The 15,936-nt window shown below is 41.6% G+C and overlaps 1 protein-coding gene across 1 annotated transcript in view; it reads left to right on the top strand.

Moving 5' to 3' along the window:
• The window catches only part of SCAF4 (SR-related CTD associated factor 4), a gene marked incomplete at both ends in the record, with an annotated part of 72,326 nt that overhangs the window by 21,595 nt on the left and 34,795 nt on the right, over positions 1 to 15,936 (top strand). Inside the window, 3 exon segments of the mRNA XM_079549466.1 lie at positions 3,899 to 4,000; positions 5,339 to 5,616; positions 5,619 to 5,681. Coding sequence (XP_079405592.1) covers positions 3,899 to 4,000; positions 5,339 to 5,616; positions 5,619 to 5,681 — 443 coding nt within the window.

The following is a 15,936-nucleotide window of genomic DNA, read 5'->3' on the forward strand; positions in this document are numbered from 1 at the left end:
GCTGTTGGCTTATATACATGCCTAGAAGCTCAGAATGTTGGCTGTCCTAGAACTGCAGCAGTGTTGGGTTTTTCAGTTTGTTCTTCTTCCAAATAAATTATTCAGTAAGAAAAAGAGTAACTATAATTCCCAAGAAGAGATCCACTTTCAATTGTAAGTTTCTGAAAGCACTGAATCATTTATTTTAATGTGGCAACATCAACACATTTGTTACAAACATTTGTTCTCGTAAGCCCTATACTGTCCAAGACAAACCATTAAAAAATGACGTATAATGCATATTTATGTACATTTCCTTTCCCTGTAACCATAAATTCTGTATTTTCTTATCACTTCCTAAAACACAGCTAAACACTGAATTTTCCAAAATAACTAATTAATCTTTGTTTAATGGTTCTTAGTTTTCAGTTAGTCTATGTGCCTCTGATGAACAGCAGAACAACAGTAAGACAGAATTTCTACAGAAGGAAGCAATTTCTGACATATTTCGATCTTCAGTCTTGCACCTACAATAAAATGTTGTCTAGCTTCATCACCTTGCCAGCCTGCACATCAGACTAGAAGAGGCTAGTGAGAAAACTGTGGAGGAGCAAAGTTGGAAGTCTGTTCATATGTGTCTGCTGGCAAAAGCAAAATAAATCTAGATTCCACAGAAAATACATATGGCAGATTGTCTTCTACCAAGTTAATATTCTATCCCATAGGCTTTCATGTGAAAAAACCTCCATTCGTTTAGCAAGAAGTTGCACAGAGATCTTGCAAGGCAAACCCATTACCTTGCTGTATGACTTGGAATCTTCATTAATACTGGGCTAATATTCAAGGTCCAGTGGAAGCAGTCCACTAATGGGCAAAGCCATTTCCATATGGTTACCAAAGGTTGAAAGCAGAAGTTTCCTCTCATCTGCAAAATATTAAAAAGGATAAACTTATTATCAGATTCAGACAAGCCATATCCTCAGTGGTTAGATAACCATCAACAGCAGCTTTAGATATTGCCTTATAAGCACTTACAAAACAGCAACTTTTTTTTTTTTTCCAATACTAAAGTCCACAATAGTAAAATTACAGCAAAGCATAAAAATCTAAATGTTCACAACAGACAGAATTCTTAAATATCCACTGTTTCAAACTGGCTTTGTAAATAGGAGTACAGAAGTAACCCCTGACCAGAAATAAATATTTTGCAAGAGGCTCAAATCTCGGTCTTCACTAAGAGCAAGTCCAACAGATACAATATCCAAAGTGTAAATATCATAGATCCAGTCGTCTACATTACAGGGCTGTCTGCAGAATTCGTATTCAGTCACTTGTATCACTCCAAGGCAACCAGCTTTCAACCCTTTATAGGATTTCTAGGTTAAAATTAAGGACCATGAACTATACCCAGATACTCACAGTGTAACTTAAAGTCAAACTGAAAGATACGTCCGTCCAAACCTTATGCACACTGATTCATTCCACTAAGGAGCAAGTAAAACACTGCCTATGCTATGAGGTTCCCCAAAAGGCCCTTAGAAGCAGACCCACCACATCCGCCTGTCAATATTACTCAAGTTTACAAATAGTAAAAGAACAAAAAATCAGCATCAAGAAACACTAACTCAAGTATACAGTCACAGAGCCAGCCCTAAGCCTAATCCTTACAGAGCACAGATAAACCATAAGGGGATATATACTCTTTCCTCAAGGACCTGTCAATTTCAGGGATCTGATTTTAGCGTGGCTTATATTTGAAGCCAACGTTTGGAAACCAAGGAAATCCCTCCCTGTGATGTGAGGGAGAAATACGCACAGCACCAGCATGCAAATATTTATAAATCATGGTAAACTTATACAGTATTAGTTTAATACTATAAAGCTGCAGTAATATATTGAACATTGGAAGAAAATCAGTTTTGTCTTTCTATAGAATACAAGACTTCAAGAAATTCTAATCAAATCAGTTGTCCAATAACCTAAATTATATAATCATGTTAGAGATTGATAATGGCCAAAATGCTAAGTGGTAACTAATTCTTATTGAACGAGTCAGAGCAACACAGTCAGACACAGATAAATACTACATTTTTCATGGACAATTGGTATCAATCATTTTGACAATAACAATGTAAAATGCTAGTAATTTAGGAGACAGAGCAAAGCTGGGCTTCTTAACACTTTGAAAGATCGAGATAATATTTCCACAAGAACTGCATCATTATGTAAAACTCCAAATTCTCAAGCTAACTGAAATTCAGTTAAACTTGCACTTCCTTTTGTGTAGAATAACAAGGACTATACTGAATTCCAAACATTTCAGATCAACAACCTTGAATAGGACACCATCTGAATACATTTATGTGCAAAAGACAAAAAGAATCATCACATCAAGCAACCATAATTTGTCCTCAACAGCAATTTCCAAACATTGTTGCGCACATTTATTGCCCATCTGTCAAAAACAAGAGTAAGCTGAACATAACTAAACTCATGCATCAACACAAATCAAAACTGCTAAACATAAGACGCATGGAATTATATAGAATATTTAAAAACATATATTATATAAACAGTGCTATGAAATGCTCTGTGAGTCATGTCTGATTGCATGGTTCTTGAGGCAAGAATCATTCTTTATGCTGTATAAACGTATAATACAATGCTAGGCATCATGCACCATGTATTTGTACAATGCCTACTGTTGTTATAAAAGCAGTTTAAATAATAAACCTGCTGTAAGTTGAAGTATCCACAAGTGTAAAACTGACAAAACCATGGTCACAAGAATGTATTTTTTTATTAAGGGATTACAGAATTGTCTCCTTTGTCTTTATAAGTATTCATAATAAAAGCAATGGTAAATTTTACTTCAAAATTACTAAGCATATTATCGCTGTGAAGCAGATCTGTTTCGAACAACAAAGCCGTAAGTCTGGTTTTTACTGGACTAAGTCTAAACCCTGACAAAATTAACCTGCTTTGCCCTTTCCTACCCCCAAATCCTAACATCCAGCCCCTAAGAAATCCAAATTTCACTCTCAGCAAATAAAAGGAGCCAAGGATACTTCTACAGAATCCAAGGATTTATCTGTACTGCAAGCAGAACTGGGATTATGATATAGCATAGATAAACCACAATAGATTTCAGTTTGGTGGTGGAATGAGCATGGAGCAAGGTAAGGACTAACACAGCGGGCACATTCAGCTCAGGGCACTGCAGCTACCAGAGCTTGTACTAGGCAACGTTGAAACACACTGAAGTATACCTAGTCTCCTTTTCCCCCGCAGATTACAAAAGCTAATTATGCACAAAGTCTGATTACTAACACACTACAAAAGTAGGTGTTTTATAAAGAAGATACATAGTAAGACAATGCCAAATGCCTAAAAAGTAATAAGGAAACTAGAAATTATTTAACACTGTTTTAGAGGAGTCACCTCTAGAACCTCTACTGATATCCTGTGAAAGGCAATGTAAGCAGAAGTTTTAATAGGCAAAAGAACTAGAAAATCCAATGTTATTTTCCAGAACCACTTGATCTTTTCCTGTCCTGGAAAAGTTTTATTTTTCTGTGCTCTGCATAAACTACTAACGTGGTGTTGAGAAGAGACACCTTTATATTACCAAGTTTATACACCAAAGGAACATAAAAGTCAGTTACTCAGCAGCAGTTGACATTACAGAAACACTAGTTAACACACAGGTTTCAAACTTGAAAATTACTTGCCAGTTTAGGAAGTCCCATCTCATTCAGTCAGTGTTTCTAAGCCTGTTTCTAAGCTCTGAAGAGCTTCTTACTTCATTCTTACTTCTCAAAAATCTTTTCAGCTGCTCTAAAAACCAGACAGAGATGATTTACATTTTCAAACTCCCATCATAGATTTCAGTTCTACATTTGCTGTTCCTACTTTTCAGGTGGCAGAATGAGTTACCTGGATTTTGGTGAATTTTTGGACAGCGGTGTATCAAGAATAGCAGCAAAAGCTATATATGAAGTAACTCACCATGTTGAAACTGGTATTAAGAAAAAATCCCATGCAGCAAAGACAATGACAAGACAGTGCTTCATTCCTTTATATATATATATATATTTAAATTATTAGTTATTATTATTATTCTCTACTTTGGCATAGATTATTGAATCATAGCACATCCTGAGTTGATAGAGACCTACAAGTACTATCAAGTGCAACTCCGGGCTCCACACAGAATCCAAACGTCAAACCCTACGTCTGAGAGAGCTGTCCAAAACTTGCTGAACTACTGCAATCTTGGGTCCCATTGCTGTCACCAGAGAGCAGAGCTCAGTTCCCCTAGTGAGAAGCTGCAGGCCAACCATGAGACTTCCCCACAGCCTCCTCTGCTCTGGGCTGAGCACACCAAGGGACCTCAGCCACTCCTCACACGTCCTCTCCTCCACTCTTCACCATCTTCATAACTCTCCTTTGGATACTCTCTCATAGTTTCATGTCCTTATATTGTTGCACCCAGACCTGCACACAGTGTTTGAGGTGAGGTAGCATCAGCGCAGAGCAGAGCGGGACAATTCCTTCCCTAGCTTGGAAAACCTATTTTAAAAATTTATCTGAGTAAGAGCTGTACCCAAACACTTTTTTACACGTCAGAATCTGAGAAACAAGTGGTCTTATTCACGTGTCAGCTTCCTTAACTGGAATTATAAAAGACTTGTTTTTAAAGAGGAGCAACTTCTGGACAACCATCTATTGAAGGAGGGGTGAGGAGACCCTTGAAAGCCTTTTGCACTTGATTAACAATTGAAATACAAGGCTCAGTCCGTTTGCAGAACAGTAAATAAAGCCAACTACACCCTGTGACATCTGTATCACCCGTCCCATTTACTGCCTGGCTGACATGCCAGAACAGGGTTAAACAACTAAAAGTTCAACAAGCACGTTTAGAACACACCCTATCCTACAGCACTATGCAAACTGGCACCGAGGGACATCGTCAGTGTTTACGGTGCAGACGTGCTGACGGTTGGAGTAGGCGATCTTAGAGGTCTTTTCCAGCCTTCATGATTCCACGAAACCTCAAATCCCTGACTTGACATTAACAACAAAACACTGCACGTGACGGCGTCCTCTTTAATAGTTGCCACAGCCAGTCAGCGTCCTTGAAATCCCGCATTTTGCAGGATAAACGCGTTTTTCGCACAAACACAAACTCCCAGCGCCCCGGCAGCCCCCCTACAACGATTCCCAGTTCGCCTAAGCGGTGAGAGAAAATCACCGCCCGGCCCGGCAACGCGCCGCCATTTCCCCTCCCCGGGGGCGGGGCGGCGCTGACATGGCGGGGCGCTGGGACTCACCCGGCCCGGGTCACGTGACGCCACAGTCGCGCGCGTTTCCCCCCCCACCCCCCCCGCCCCGTTCTCTCCTGTGGGTGGCGCGGGGCCGGGAGGCCTGCGCGATCCCAGGGTGCTGTGCGCGGCGTGGGCTCCGCCATCCCGCTGGGAGAGACGGCCTGCCTGCCCGCGCCGCGGTTCTGCCAGCGAGACGCCGCGGCCAGCGAGAGAGCGAGGCGGGCAGGGAGAGGAGAGAGCGTCGGCCCCGGCCGTCGCCGCCAAACGGCCATGTCCGCGCGCGGCCCCTGAGCGGTACCGAGCCGCCCCTCCCCCGCGCGGACGCCCGCCTCAGCCGCCGCCAACATGGAGGCCGTGAACGCCTTCAACCAGGAGGTGGGAACGCGGGGCGGCGGGGGGACCGCGGGCGCCGAGGGGTCACGGCGGCCGCCGTCGCCTCACCCCGCCCCTAGCACTCTGTTTCCGGCTGTGGGCCGCGCGGGCCCGGCGCGGAGGCCTACGCTGGGGAAAGGCTCGGGCCTGCCTCGGCCTGCGGCACGGGGCCTGCCTGGGGCGGGGGGCACGGCGAGGCTCCTTGGGAAGATGGAGGCGGCGGGGGCTCGACGGTTGCAACGGCCTAGAACGCGGGCCGAGCGGGGTGTGGGGGGGGGGAACTGGGGGCTGCTATCAGCCTCCCCGGTAGCTTCCTCGTCCCGGGAGCCTTGTAGCGAGGCGTGCCCGGAGCGGGCCGGTGGCTGGGAGGGAAGGGGGAAGGGAATGAGAGACGCGTTTGGGAGCGCGGGGCGCTGCCATGTGAACGGCGACGAGTGGGAGAGGCGGGACGTTGGACGGAGAGAGGGAACCGAGCGAGGGTGCACGGCTGTGTGGGGCTGGGGCTGGGGCTGGAGGAGCCGTCCGGCGCTAACCCTACCCCTGCACCTATCCAGTCGTAGGCAGGTGGGAGAGGGGTGGGTGTCCGGCTCCTGGCACACAGGGAGGCCCTCCTTTCTTCTGAGCTCTTGATCAGCCAATAAGGATTTGAAACAAGATGGACAACGGCTGCTTTTTTTGCATCGTGTTTTAAAAAATAAATATCCAACTTGTATTTTATAAAGTTTTTGACACGTGGCTTGAAATGGTTCTTACACTGAGTTCTGTTTAATGATTTTTCAGGTCACATACAGGTTATAGAACATTCATTCTTTCATTACGGATAATCATTTAAAAACTAAGCCAGAACCTATTCTGGCGTGTTTAATGCATTTTGAAGGTTGCTGTGCACGTTTGCTGAGCAGAAAGGAAAAATGGCAGGCTGCTCTCATGTGATGAAGTCATGCTGTGTAAAGTTCACTCCCTGCAACTGCTTGTCGCGCGTGCACAACTGAAAATCTGTGCTTCCTTAAAAAAAAAAAAAAAAAAACCCAAAAGTTCAAAGTGAGACACTGTATCCATCCTGTTAAGGGTGATCTTTTTCTTCTTTTATTTGTGTCTGTTATGAGTGCATGTTACATTGTTTTGAACCAGACCTGTGAAAGGGTACAAAACAATCTCCCGAAATACTTAAGAATACAACAGCACATTCTATGTTTCAATTTTAACGCAGAAATATTCTTAACTGTATAAATAAATAAAAAGCAGTCATCTGCTAGAATTTCTACTTGGTTTACTTCAAGATGTTGCTACCTGATACACTTAATTGTACAGACATTGATTACTTAGCAAAAAACCAACACTTTTTGCTGATCTGGTGCTGAAAGTATGTGTGACTTTAGAGCATTCTGTGACTAACCTTAGTTTCAGAAATAGATGTGTCTCGGTGCCACTTCCTCTGGGATGTATATCTACTCAGGTGTAGTAAAAGCATAATTCTTTTGTTTGATGTGTTCAGAAATACTGCTTGAAATTCTGGTGGCTGTAAGCAGAAGCACATTAAACCACTGCATTTCATTTGAGCGTGAGTTACGGGGAAGAAATCTAATTGGTGAAACCCCTGTTCTGTGATCATTTGTACCTGTGAGTATTTCCCTGGGACTGCTTAGAGTAAAGTTAGCATGTTGTTAGGTTTAGGATTCATGTCATTACTGTGTGGTCCTTAGAAGGTGTACATATGATATCAGTTAGAAACATAGAGTTGTTAACCTGTTAGCTGTAAAAAGTGTGTTGCCTGAATCTGTGCACAAAACTCAATGCATATTAAAATAAGCTTTGAAACACCTCAACTTTTTTGAGGAGGGGAAGGTTTACAGTCATGTATCATTCTTGTTTCTGGTCTTTCACAGGGAGAGTGGAGAAATTGACACCGTTTGTGAAATGGTTCTGTTATTCACAGAATAGTGGGCATAGGGCAGGCTGATGACTGTGTGAGAGCTCATCTTGTCCTTAAGATTGTCTTAAAATGCATAGAGGTGTTAAGGACTACAGAGGTGCCAGCATCTGCTGATTGAATAGATAATAGTTTTATTGAGAGTAGATGGCTTCAGCAAGGAAGATCAGGGTTATCCCAATCTACCCTTTTGGTCAGTAATTCCTCAAAGTACTGGCAGGCAGTTGTACAATACTACTGTAGAAAGAGAACTGGGGTTTTATAATGGTAACTCTAACTTTGGCAGCCATGAGTTTTGTTCTGGGCTTTCCATATATGCCGGAGCTTCGCTGTCTCTTCTCGTGCGGAGGTTGCTGCTGTCATTTGCTCAGCCATTTACATGGAACACGACTTGCTGCCTCAGGTGACAGTATGATCATTTGGGATTTCCAGTTTTGACCTATGGATTCTGACTGTATGTGATCATGTTGCAGTGAAGTAACAAGTTCCTGCCTGTCAGCTAGTTGTGATAAGTACTTAACTGCCCATCTGAATTGGGAGGTGAGACTTAAATATAGAGGTCTGAGCTAGCATGTTCTACTTAGCAATTGTGGCAGGCTATGGAGGACCACTTAGATTAGTTTGGCTCTGGTGACGGGTGGTACTTGGATAAGTTGCATAACTGATCATGTTTGACTGTGTTGCCCGCTCCTTTAAGTCCTGTTTTTTATACCTATATTTTAAATGCAGGTTTATTAGTAAATGTGCCTCTTTAAAATTCTTGTTTTTCTAAAGGAGCAGGCATGGATCTTTTCTGTATTCACCAAACATATTTACTGCTTTATTTTTATCCAGCTGCACTCTGAGCAGGTATTTCCAACTGGATATGTAGGATTTGACACTTACGTGATATACTGTATTTTCCCTGAGGAAATTATTTCAAATTGTATCTTGGGGGAAGGACTTACAATTTGTGTATTGTTTGGTGTATTTGGTTTGTTACATTAACAGTACAGTGTAAATAAATCACAAAAGGTAATTTGATAATGGTGCAAAACTTAGATGTGTCTTTAAGAAAGGCAGTAAATATTATTCCAGAAGAAAAATACCCCACACGTTTACAATAATTATTAAAGTTTTTAAACCTTGTCAAGTTTTAATTTAGGGAAGATATATTTTCTTTTTGTTAACTTGAAAAATCTAGGAGATAGCTAAGGGTTATAAAAGCTTGGGACCAGAAATGAGGATTTCTTCACAGTCTGTCTGGAAGTGGAAACAATTGAGTTTGCTGTTTTGTAATCTTACCTTTCTATTGAGTAATGCAGCATATTAATTTAATCATATGTCTCAGGTTGGCAGTAGATAATCTGTATCACTAAAACAGTTGATATCTCACTTCAGTCTCCTTAGATCACAAATAGATATTTTGTGGGCTGTTTATTTAAAGTTACAGCTGCAGCTTCCTTCTTACCGTGTATCCATATTGGGTGTACCAGTCAGTTGTGTTTTTCTATAGCTGACTTTTACTAACAGTAGACTACATTTTGCATGCTGCATTATGTAAGGTTGCTCTGAAAGTGACACCTCATTTATTTTCATGGAAACTACAACAGGTACAGCACAATAGCACTATTTGATAGAGCAAATTCTTAGCTGCAGAACTATACTCTTAAGCTGTCAACATGCTTAGCTATGCTTTTTTTTGCCAGTGGTGGGCAAGAGCCTGCATGTCACGCTTCTAAAAAGCAAAACCATACAAAAACCAGTGGAGATGAGCCAGTGTTGCTGTCACCACTGCTGAGATGCACCACTCATACCTCACTGCACTCACATCCACTGTTTGGTCTCCAGAAACATTCAGCAAGCATTCATGAATGTCATTGGATACCATTTTTTTCCACGTGGAGAAATTCAATAACACACCGTTACTTCACATACCCCTGCATGTTAGCTATAACTTTGTCAGACTGCCCCTTTGCTGCCGTCTGCCGCACGGTGGCAAAGTGCAACAGAATATTGTCAGGAAAGTTCAACCCCTACTGCCACAGCACCACCATCTGATGTTGTGGACCAGCAAAGTGAAATGAGAGGCATTACTTTTAGAGCCGTCTTCTTACCAGCCATCCCCTGAACTCTCAGTTCTTCTCTTTGTTGTTTTGCTGTTGCCAGCAAGTTTCATAACCTGTAGAGAGAGTGGCATTCAGAGTTTTTGATAAAGGAAACAGGGGTAACCTGTATTTTCTGTTCCCTTCGCTTCCCCTTCCCACTGCAAGACCTATAAATAGAGGTTAGCAGGATATCCTTCACAGCAGTTCTTCGACAACTCACCAAAACTCCTGAGTTTCCTCAGTTGGATTCTCTCTGCTGTATGGCAAAACAACAAGAACACAACAGTGATGCCTGTGGTCAGACGAAAGACGCATCGCAATCTCTATGCCTGTTGGTACCGTTCATCTCCTTAAGAAAACAGTGAAACTGGTTGCAGATGCCTAAAATACATCCCAGGAGGCACTGTGAGGGTGTGCTTTTAAGTGAGTGCTGCCTCCCACGTGTCCTGGGAGAGTTGCTCAAGCAGCAGCTCTAATAGTGTTTGGGTGATGTAGAGAAGGGTAAGAGAGTGCTGCTGGAGTTTCAGACTGAATTTAGTGTTTCTTTATTCCACAATGAAGACTGAAATTGCAGAAGTAGCATGAGCTCTTTTGGGACAGAAGTTGCTTTATTGCTGTGTTCCCATTAATTAACGGGTCATCATCATTGTGATAGTGAAAAAACTGTGTTTCTTCTAGACTGAACTGTTTCCAGGAATGTGGATAGCTGTGGTGTCTTATTAGAGATTCGTGGTAGGAAGCTTTTCTGCTGGACTCATGAGTATAGCACTGACCCTAAGAGGCAGATGAGTTCCGAAAACATTGGCATTGGAAACAAAATTCTTATCTGTGTGCTTTTGTGCTGTCATTTTCATTTGTTCTTGGTAAAGGTTTTTCTCCCTAGCGATTCTGGATTTGTGAGGGGTCTTTATAGGCCTCGGAAATGGCTTAGAGGATCAAGTACTCTTTTTGTATCTGATTGAACTGAAATCTCAATGTGTTTTCCAAAGAACAGAGTCTGGTAGCCATGAGTTTTGTGGTGATCTTTTGCAGCACCTAATACTTGGTGTGTTTCACAGTTGATGGTCAATGTTAGTCTTAGCAACAGAAGTTTGGTACATATTATTGTCTTCCTTCCTTTCCTTGCATATCAAGAAAGAGTGGAGATCTAAAAGAAGAAAGGAAGCAGTGAGTTTTACCGGGGAAGGAAAATATATTTTAACAGTTTTCTTTTACTTGTATGCATTTTATTTATTTTTTTTTTTTAAGACATCTGTCTTAAAAATCTGGTCATGAAATAGTATGAATAGTATAATAGTATTAAAAATAGTAAGATGCTTTGTTAACAGAGCAGCACACTGTTGGTATGTCGTAGTCATACCTTCTGTCTTCCTTTCCTCCTTTTTTTCTTTAGGTACATGAACAAATTACTGCAATGATACATATGTAAGTGGTTTGCAGTTTGGCTTTTCTCTTATGCGTAAATGTATTAAAAAATAAGCGAATATACAGAATATTGGCTGTTTCATTCATGTATGTGAAGCCTTGCTCAAATAAATGTTGGGCACAAGAGACTTCCTGAAATTGTTAAGGTATTGTTAGACTACTCCATGAAAATTGTAGAGAGAAGATTGAATGAGGGTATTGTAACAATGACCTGAGTGCTTGATGCCTACTAAACACTGCTTTTCTTTCAGTATGTTATGCATCAGTGCTGTTCCTTTTCAGTGGATTTTATTTAATGAGTATATAAAACAGTCATATCTCTCTATTTGCCAGTAGAGATCTCTTTATAGCACAAGAGGCTTAAGCAGGAGAGCAAAGCCAGCAAAGTCAGTTCATTGCTTTATATGTCAAGTACAAGACACAGGAAAAGGTCATAAGCCCAATCTTTTTCCTTCTGTGCAATGAGATTAGTCTCATGGGATGTCACTGTCTCCCTTCTTTCCTAGTAGTTTCAGTTTTTGAAAGTATTTTCTTTTTCTGATTGCCTTAGAGTATAATGAAATAGTCCAGTCAGAGATAAGTACAAAAATCAAGTTGAACTGCCTGACCACTTCAGGACTACTCAAAAGATATTGGCAGAATTACTGAAATGCGTCTTTAATGCTCTCAGCCATGGGGCATCAGCCACCTCTCTGGGAAGCCTGTTCCAGTGTCTGGCCACTGTCATAGTAAAGGCATTTCTGTAACGTCAAGTTGAGCCTCCCGTTGAACAGCTTTGTACCATTCCCAGGTGTCTGGCCACTGATGACCAGGACAAAGAGATTGTTGCTTCCCTCTTCACTTCTGCTCGTGTTGCTGCGGAGAGCAGTGGGGTTGCCTCTTAACCTCCTCTTCTCCAGACTGGACAGCCCAAGCACCCTCAGCCTCTCTTCACAGGACATGCCTTCAGGCCCTATTTACCAGCTGTTGCCCTCCCCTGGATGCATTCAAGTACCTTCTTCTATTGTGGAGTCCAGAACTGCACGCAGTATTCAAGTGAGGCCACAACAATGTTAAATATAGGGGGAGAATCACTTCTTCGGCTGGCTGTGCTGTGCTTCATGCACCCCAGGGTGCAATTTGTCCTCTTGGCAGCCAGAGCATGCTGCTGGCTTGTGCTGAGCCTGCTCTTACCAGCACTCCCAGGTCTACCTCTGCTGACTTGCTCCAGCCGCTCATCTCCCAGTCTGTGCCTGTGTCCGCTATCGTTCCCTCATGTAGCACCCAGCATTTTCCTGTCCTGAACTTCCTGTTGTTGCTCTGTGCCTGGTGCCCAAGCCTGTCTAAATAATTCTGCAGGACCTCTTGTCCCTTCAGATGTCTCTTTGCTCTCTTCTTTCGTGCAATGTTACTGCATGATTTTGCTTTTCTTTTAATAAACTTAGTAATAAAATAAAGCTGATAGCATTCCCACATCTCATCTTTCTCTTGTTCCTAACAAGAGAAATACATTCTGTGCCCACATATGCTTTCTTTAGGGTTCTGAGGTAAGGCTATGGGTAAACTTGAAAATAGCCATTCTTTCCTTTGCTTCAAAACATCATTTCTGTTTCTGTGTAAAATAGACAGAATCACAGAATGGCCAGGGTTGGAAAGGATGTCAAGGAACATGAATCTCCAACCCCCTGCCACATGCAGGGCCACCAACCTCCACATTTAACACTAGCCCAGGCTGCCCAGGGCCCCATCCAACCCGGCCTTGAACATCTCCAGGGACGGGGCATCCACAGCCTCTCTGGGCAGCCTGTGCAGCACCTCACCACTCTCTCTGTAAACCCTTAAAGACCCTCTCTGTAGACCTTTAAAGAGCATGAATTGGAGGAAGGCAGAAATGAATAAAATGTTTTTTTTTGAAGACTAAATACTAAAGGTCGTCATCCAGTTCCTTTTCCCATTACCCACCTCACTCAGGACTTTGGTATGGACTGAAAAGGTGCTACAGTTTGAATTGGAAGACTGTTAATTCCCTCAGTTATCTCCTATTGTGTGTTTTCTGTAGTACTTCAGTGTTTTACATTGATCATTGGGGATGGTTACTTGCTCATTAAATAGCATGTGGTACTGTTAGTCTCGCATTTGATGTCTAGTAAGGATTAAGGACCATTTCAATTTTGTTATTTAGTTGCATTTATTAGCCTGAAAATGAGTGAGTGATTCTCCTCTCTTTGAGATTTTTGACTTCAGAGGTATCCTGCAATTCTAGACTCTTACAAGAAGAATGCAGGTCTATTCTTCACTGAATATTTTGTATTGTGATTTGAGTTTAGTAGGTTCTTCAGTACTTTTTTTTTTTTTTTTTTTTTTTTTTTTTTTTTGAGTACCTGGGTTGGTACAGAGCAGGGAAGGAAAGATCCTTTTGGAAAATGTGGTGCTGCCATAGCATTTAAACTGTCAATTACAGAGAGGGAGGTTCCAGAAGTGTTTGAAAATTCTTAAGCTCTCCTAAGCCAGAGCTTGTGAAAAACAGTGTGTTTTTTTCTGCTGCTTTCAGCAGGTAAGGTGATTAGTTTTCCCTTGTCTATGAAAAGATCCACACAGACAGCAAGAGACATCTCTTCCTGAACTACTGAAATGATCAAACATAAATAAAGGTACAAGTCTTGAATAATCCTTGGACTCACTCATTGTTGTGTTGTGAGGTTTCACTTAATTTCTTTGCCTTCTCTTGCCCCGTGGTGCTCCCCACCCTAGGGAATGAGGTACTGTGTGTGGTTCTGAGCGCCAGATGAATGAGATGGGGAGCAGTAGCCCCTGCTTGCTTTTTTAGACAGCAGCATCGTTGTACAGGAGAGGAAGGTGGGAAGCAACTCTGAGCTGTTTCTTTTCTCCAAATATATAGTTACGGTTGATTGACGTTTCCCAACCGGTTATAAGCTTTACAGGGCAGGATGTTCCATACAGCATGCTGGAAATGCTCTCAAACTAAGCTTTTACATCTGGGTTGCCTTTTGAACTGATGGTAGTGCTCTTAGAGGAACTGGGTATCTCAGTAACATTGGAATAATGCTCCTCTGAAAGCAGACTTTTCTGGCGTATATTGGTTTGGGAAATGAATGCAATAGAGGATCAGGGTCTAGTTGAATGCATGCAGATGTTTAGTGCAACACCTGTGTATCTCATGATTTCCCCTTCTAGCAGTGAAACTTCGCAAGGAATTATTAACATTGTATTTTAGACTTACTCTTCTTTTCAACGTGGTTTTGACATGTGTAACTACAATAATAAGAATTTAATAAAAATCAGCTTTAAAATAGTCATTTGGTGTTGTAAAATCTCAGGAGAATCTAAAAAGGGTACAGAGTTTTGGTGTGCTATTCAAAAGGGTAGCAATGGAGTGAGTGTGGAGAGAGGGCAGGATATTTATTCATGGACGTGTGTATGTTTATACATGGAAATACTTTCATCTTATTTCATGGATGTTTCAGCTGTAGTTGATCCTCCTGAGTTGCACTCTGGAAATATCTGCATGTACTGAAAACCTCATGGCTTTTATTCTGTTTTTGTTGCTGTTGCCCAGAGTGCTGTCTATAGCAGCAAATGAACAATTTATAGTCATCTGCTCAGTTCTGTTCTTCCCAAGCTCCTGTTTATTCCTGTCCTGTTAGCCTCAGACCCAGCCTCTCATGTTCTTTAATTAATGACTTCTTCAAGCTACCATATTCTTTATTGCATCCTCCTTGGCTACTTAATCTAGCTTATTTCCCTTCTTCTTGCCCTCCAGCCGTTTTGCTTCCCTTGTATTTTTTTTCCTCAGTTGTTATATCACTCTTGGGATACATTTTCAGGCACCTCCTTTTTTTTCTTTCTTGCCTGTAACTTCTTGTTATCTCTCTTGCTGTGAGCTCCTCGGTTTCCTGTTTCTCTCCTTCTCACCCATTGTGTTGCTGAAGTGCTGCTTCACACTGGCTGCTTTATTTGCAGTGCCAGTTGCTTTCTGGTGTGTCCTGCTAAGGGCATGGAGTATCTGTCTTATAAGGCTGGATCCTTTTTGCATGCTCCTCCTCATGTTTGAAGCCTTTTGGTGTCGTATTTGTGGGTACTGTGTTTGTTTTGTTTTTTTCTTCCATTACGTCTCAAAACAGGTTTTCCTCAGTTTTAATGTTAGTGTTGACTTTGTCCATCATGAATCATTGCACTCATTCTACAGAAATAATTCAGAATTGAACTCACCTTTTTGAAAGAGCAAGTTGACTCATAGGCACAGCTGGTGTATGTCTGATGGTTTGAATGACTTAAAAATCAAATATATGGCACCGGTACTATTTTGGAGATTATAATGAAAAGTCATCATCTCAACTTGGTGTTGGAAAGGTTACCTGGATATCACTCTCTTGAAGGACAATTTTTCTTCATTTCTATCTCCTGGAATGAAAATAGGGTTGTTCTTGTTTGTTTGATTCTTGATTTGGCCTTTATTAGTCTAAGGCTCACATTTTGGTTTGCTGAATGCTTTATTAACACTTCAGTTGCCTTCAAATAGTAGACTGTAACGTTTTTTATCCTCTGCATAAGCATACCTACTTTTTTTTTTTTTTACTTAATTGAGACAACAGGCACATCTGGGTAAGTTGGTCACTTCCAAAACATCTAGGAACTTTAAACTCATAGAAAAAAATATTACTTTCTAAATGACTTTATGCCTTCCATTATACTGTCAAATGGAGATACTTTTATTCTCTGCTTTGTTTTGTGGTGGATAATTTATTACATTTTTGGCTAATACTCAAGGGCTTTAGTTTGTCTTTACTGTTGCGAGCAAAATCAGTTATATAGTGCA

Source organism: Tetrao urogallus (genome assembly GCF_951394365.1).
Source record: "Tetrao urogallus genome assembly, chromosome: 1".
Taxonomy (NCBI): domain Eukaryota; kingdom Metazoa; phylum Chordata; class Aves; order Galliformes; family Phasianidae; genus Tetrao; species Tetrao urogallus.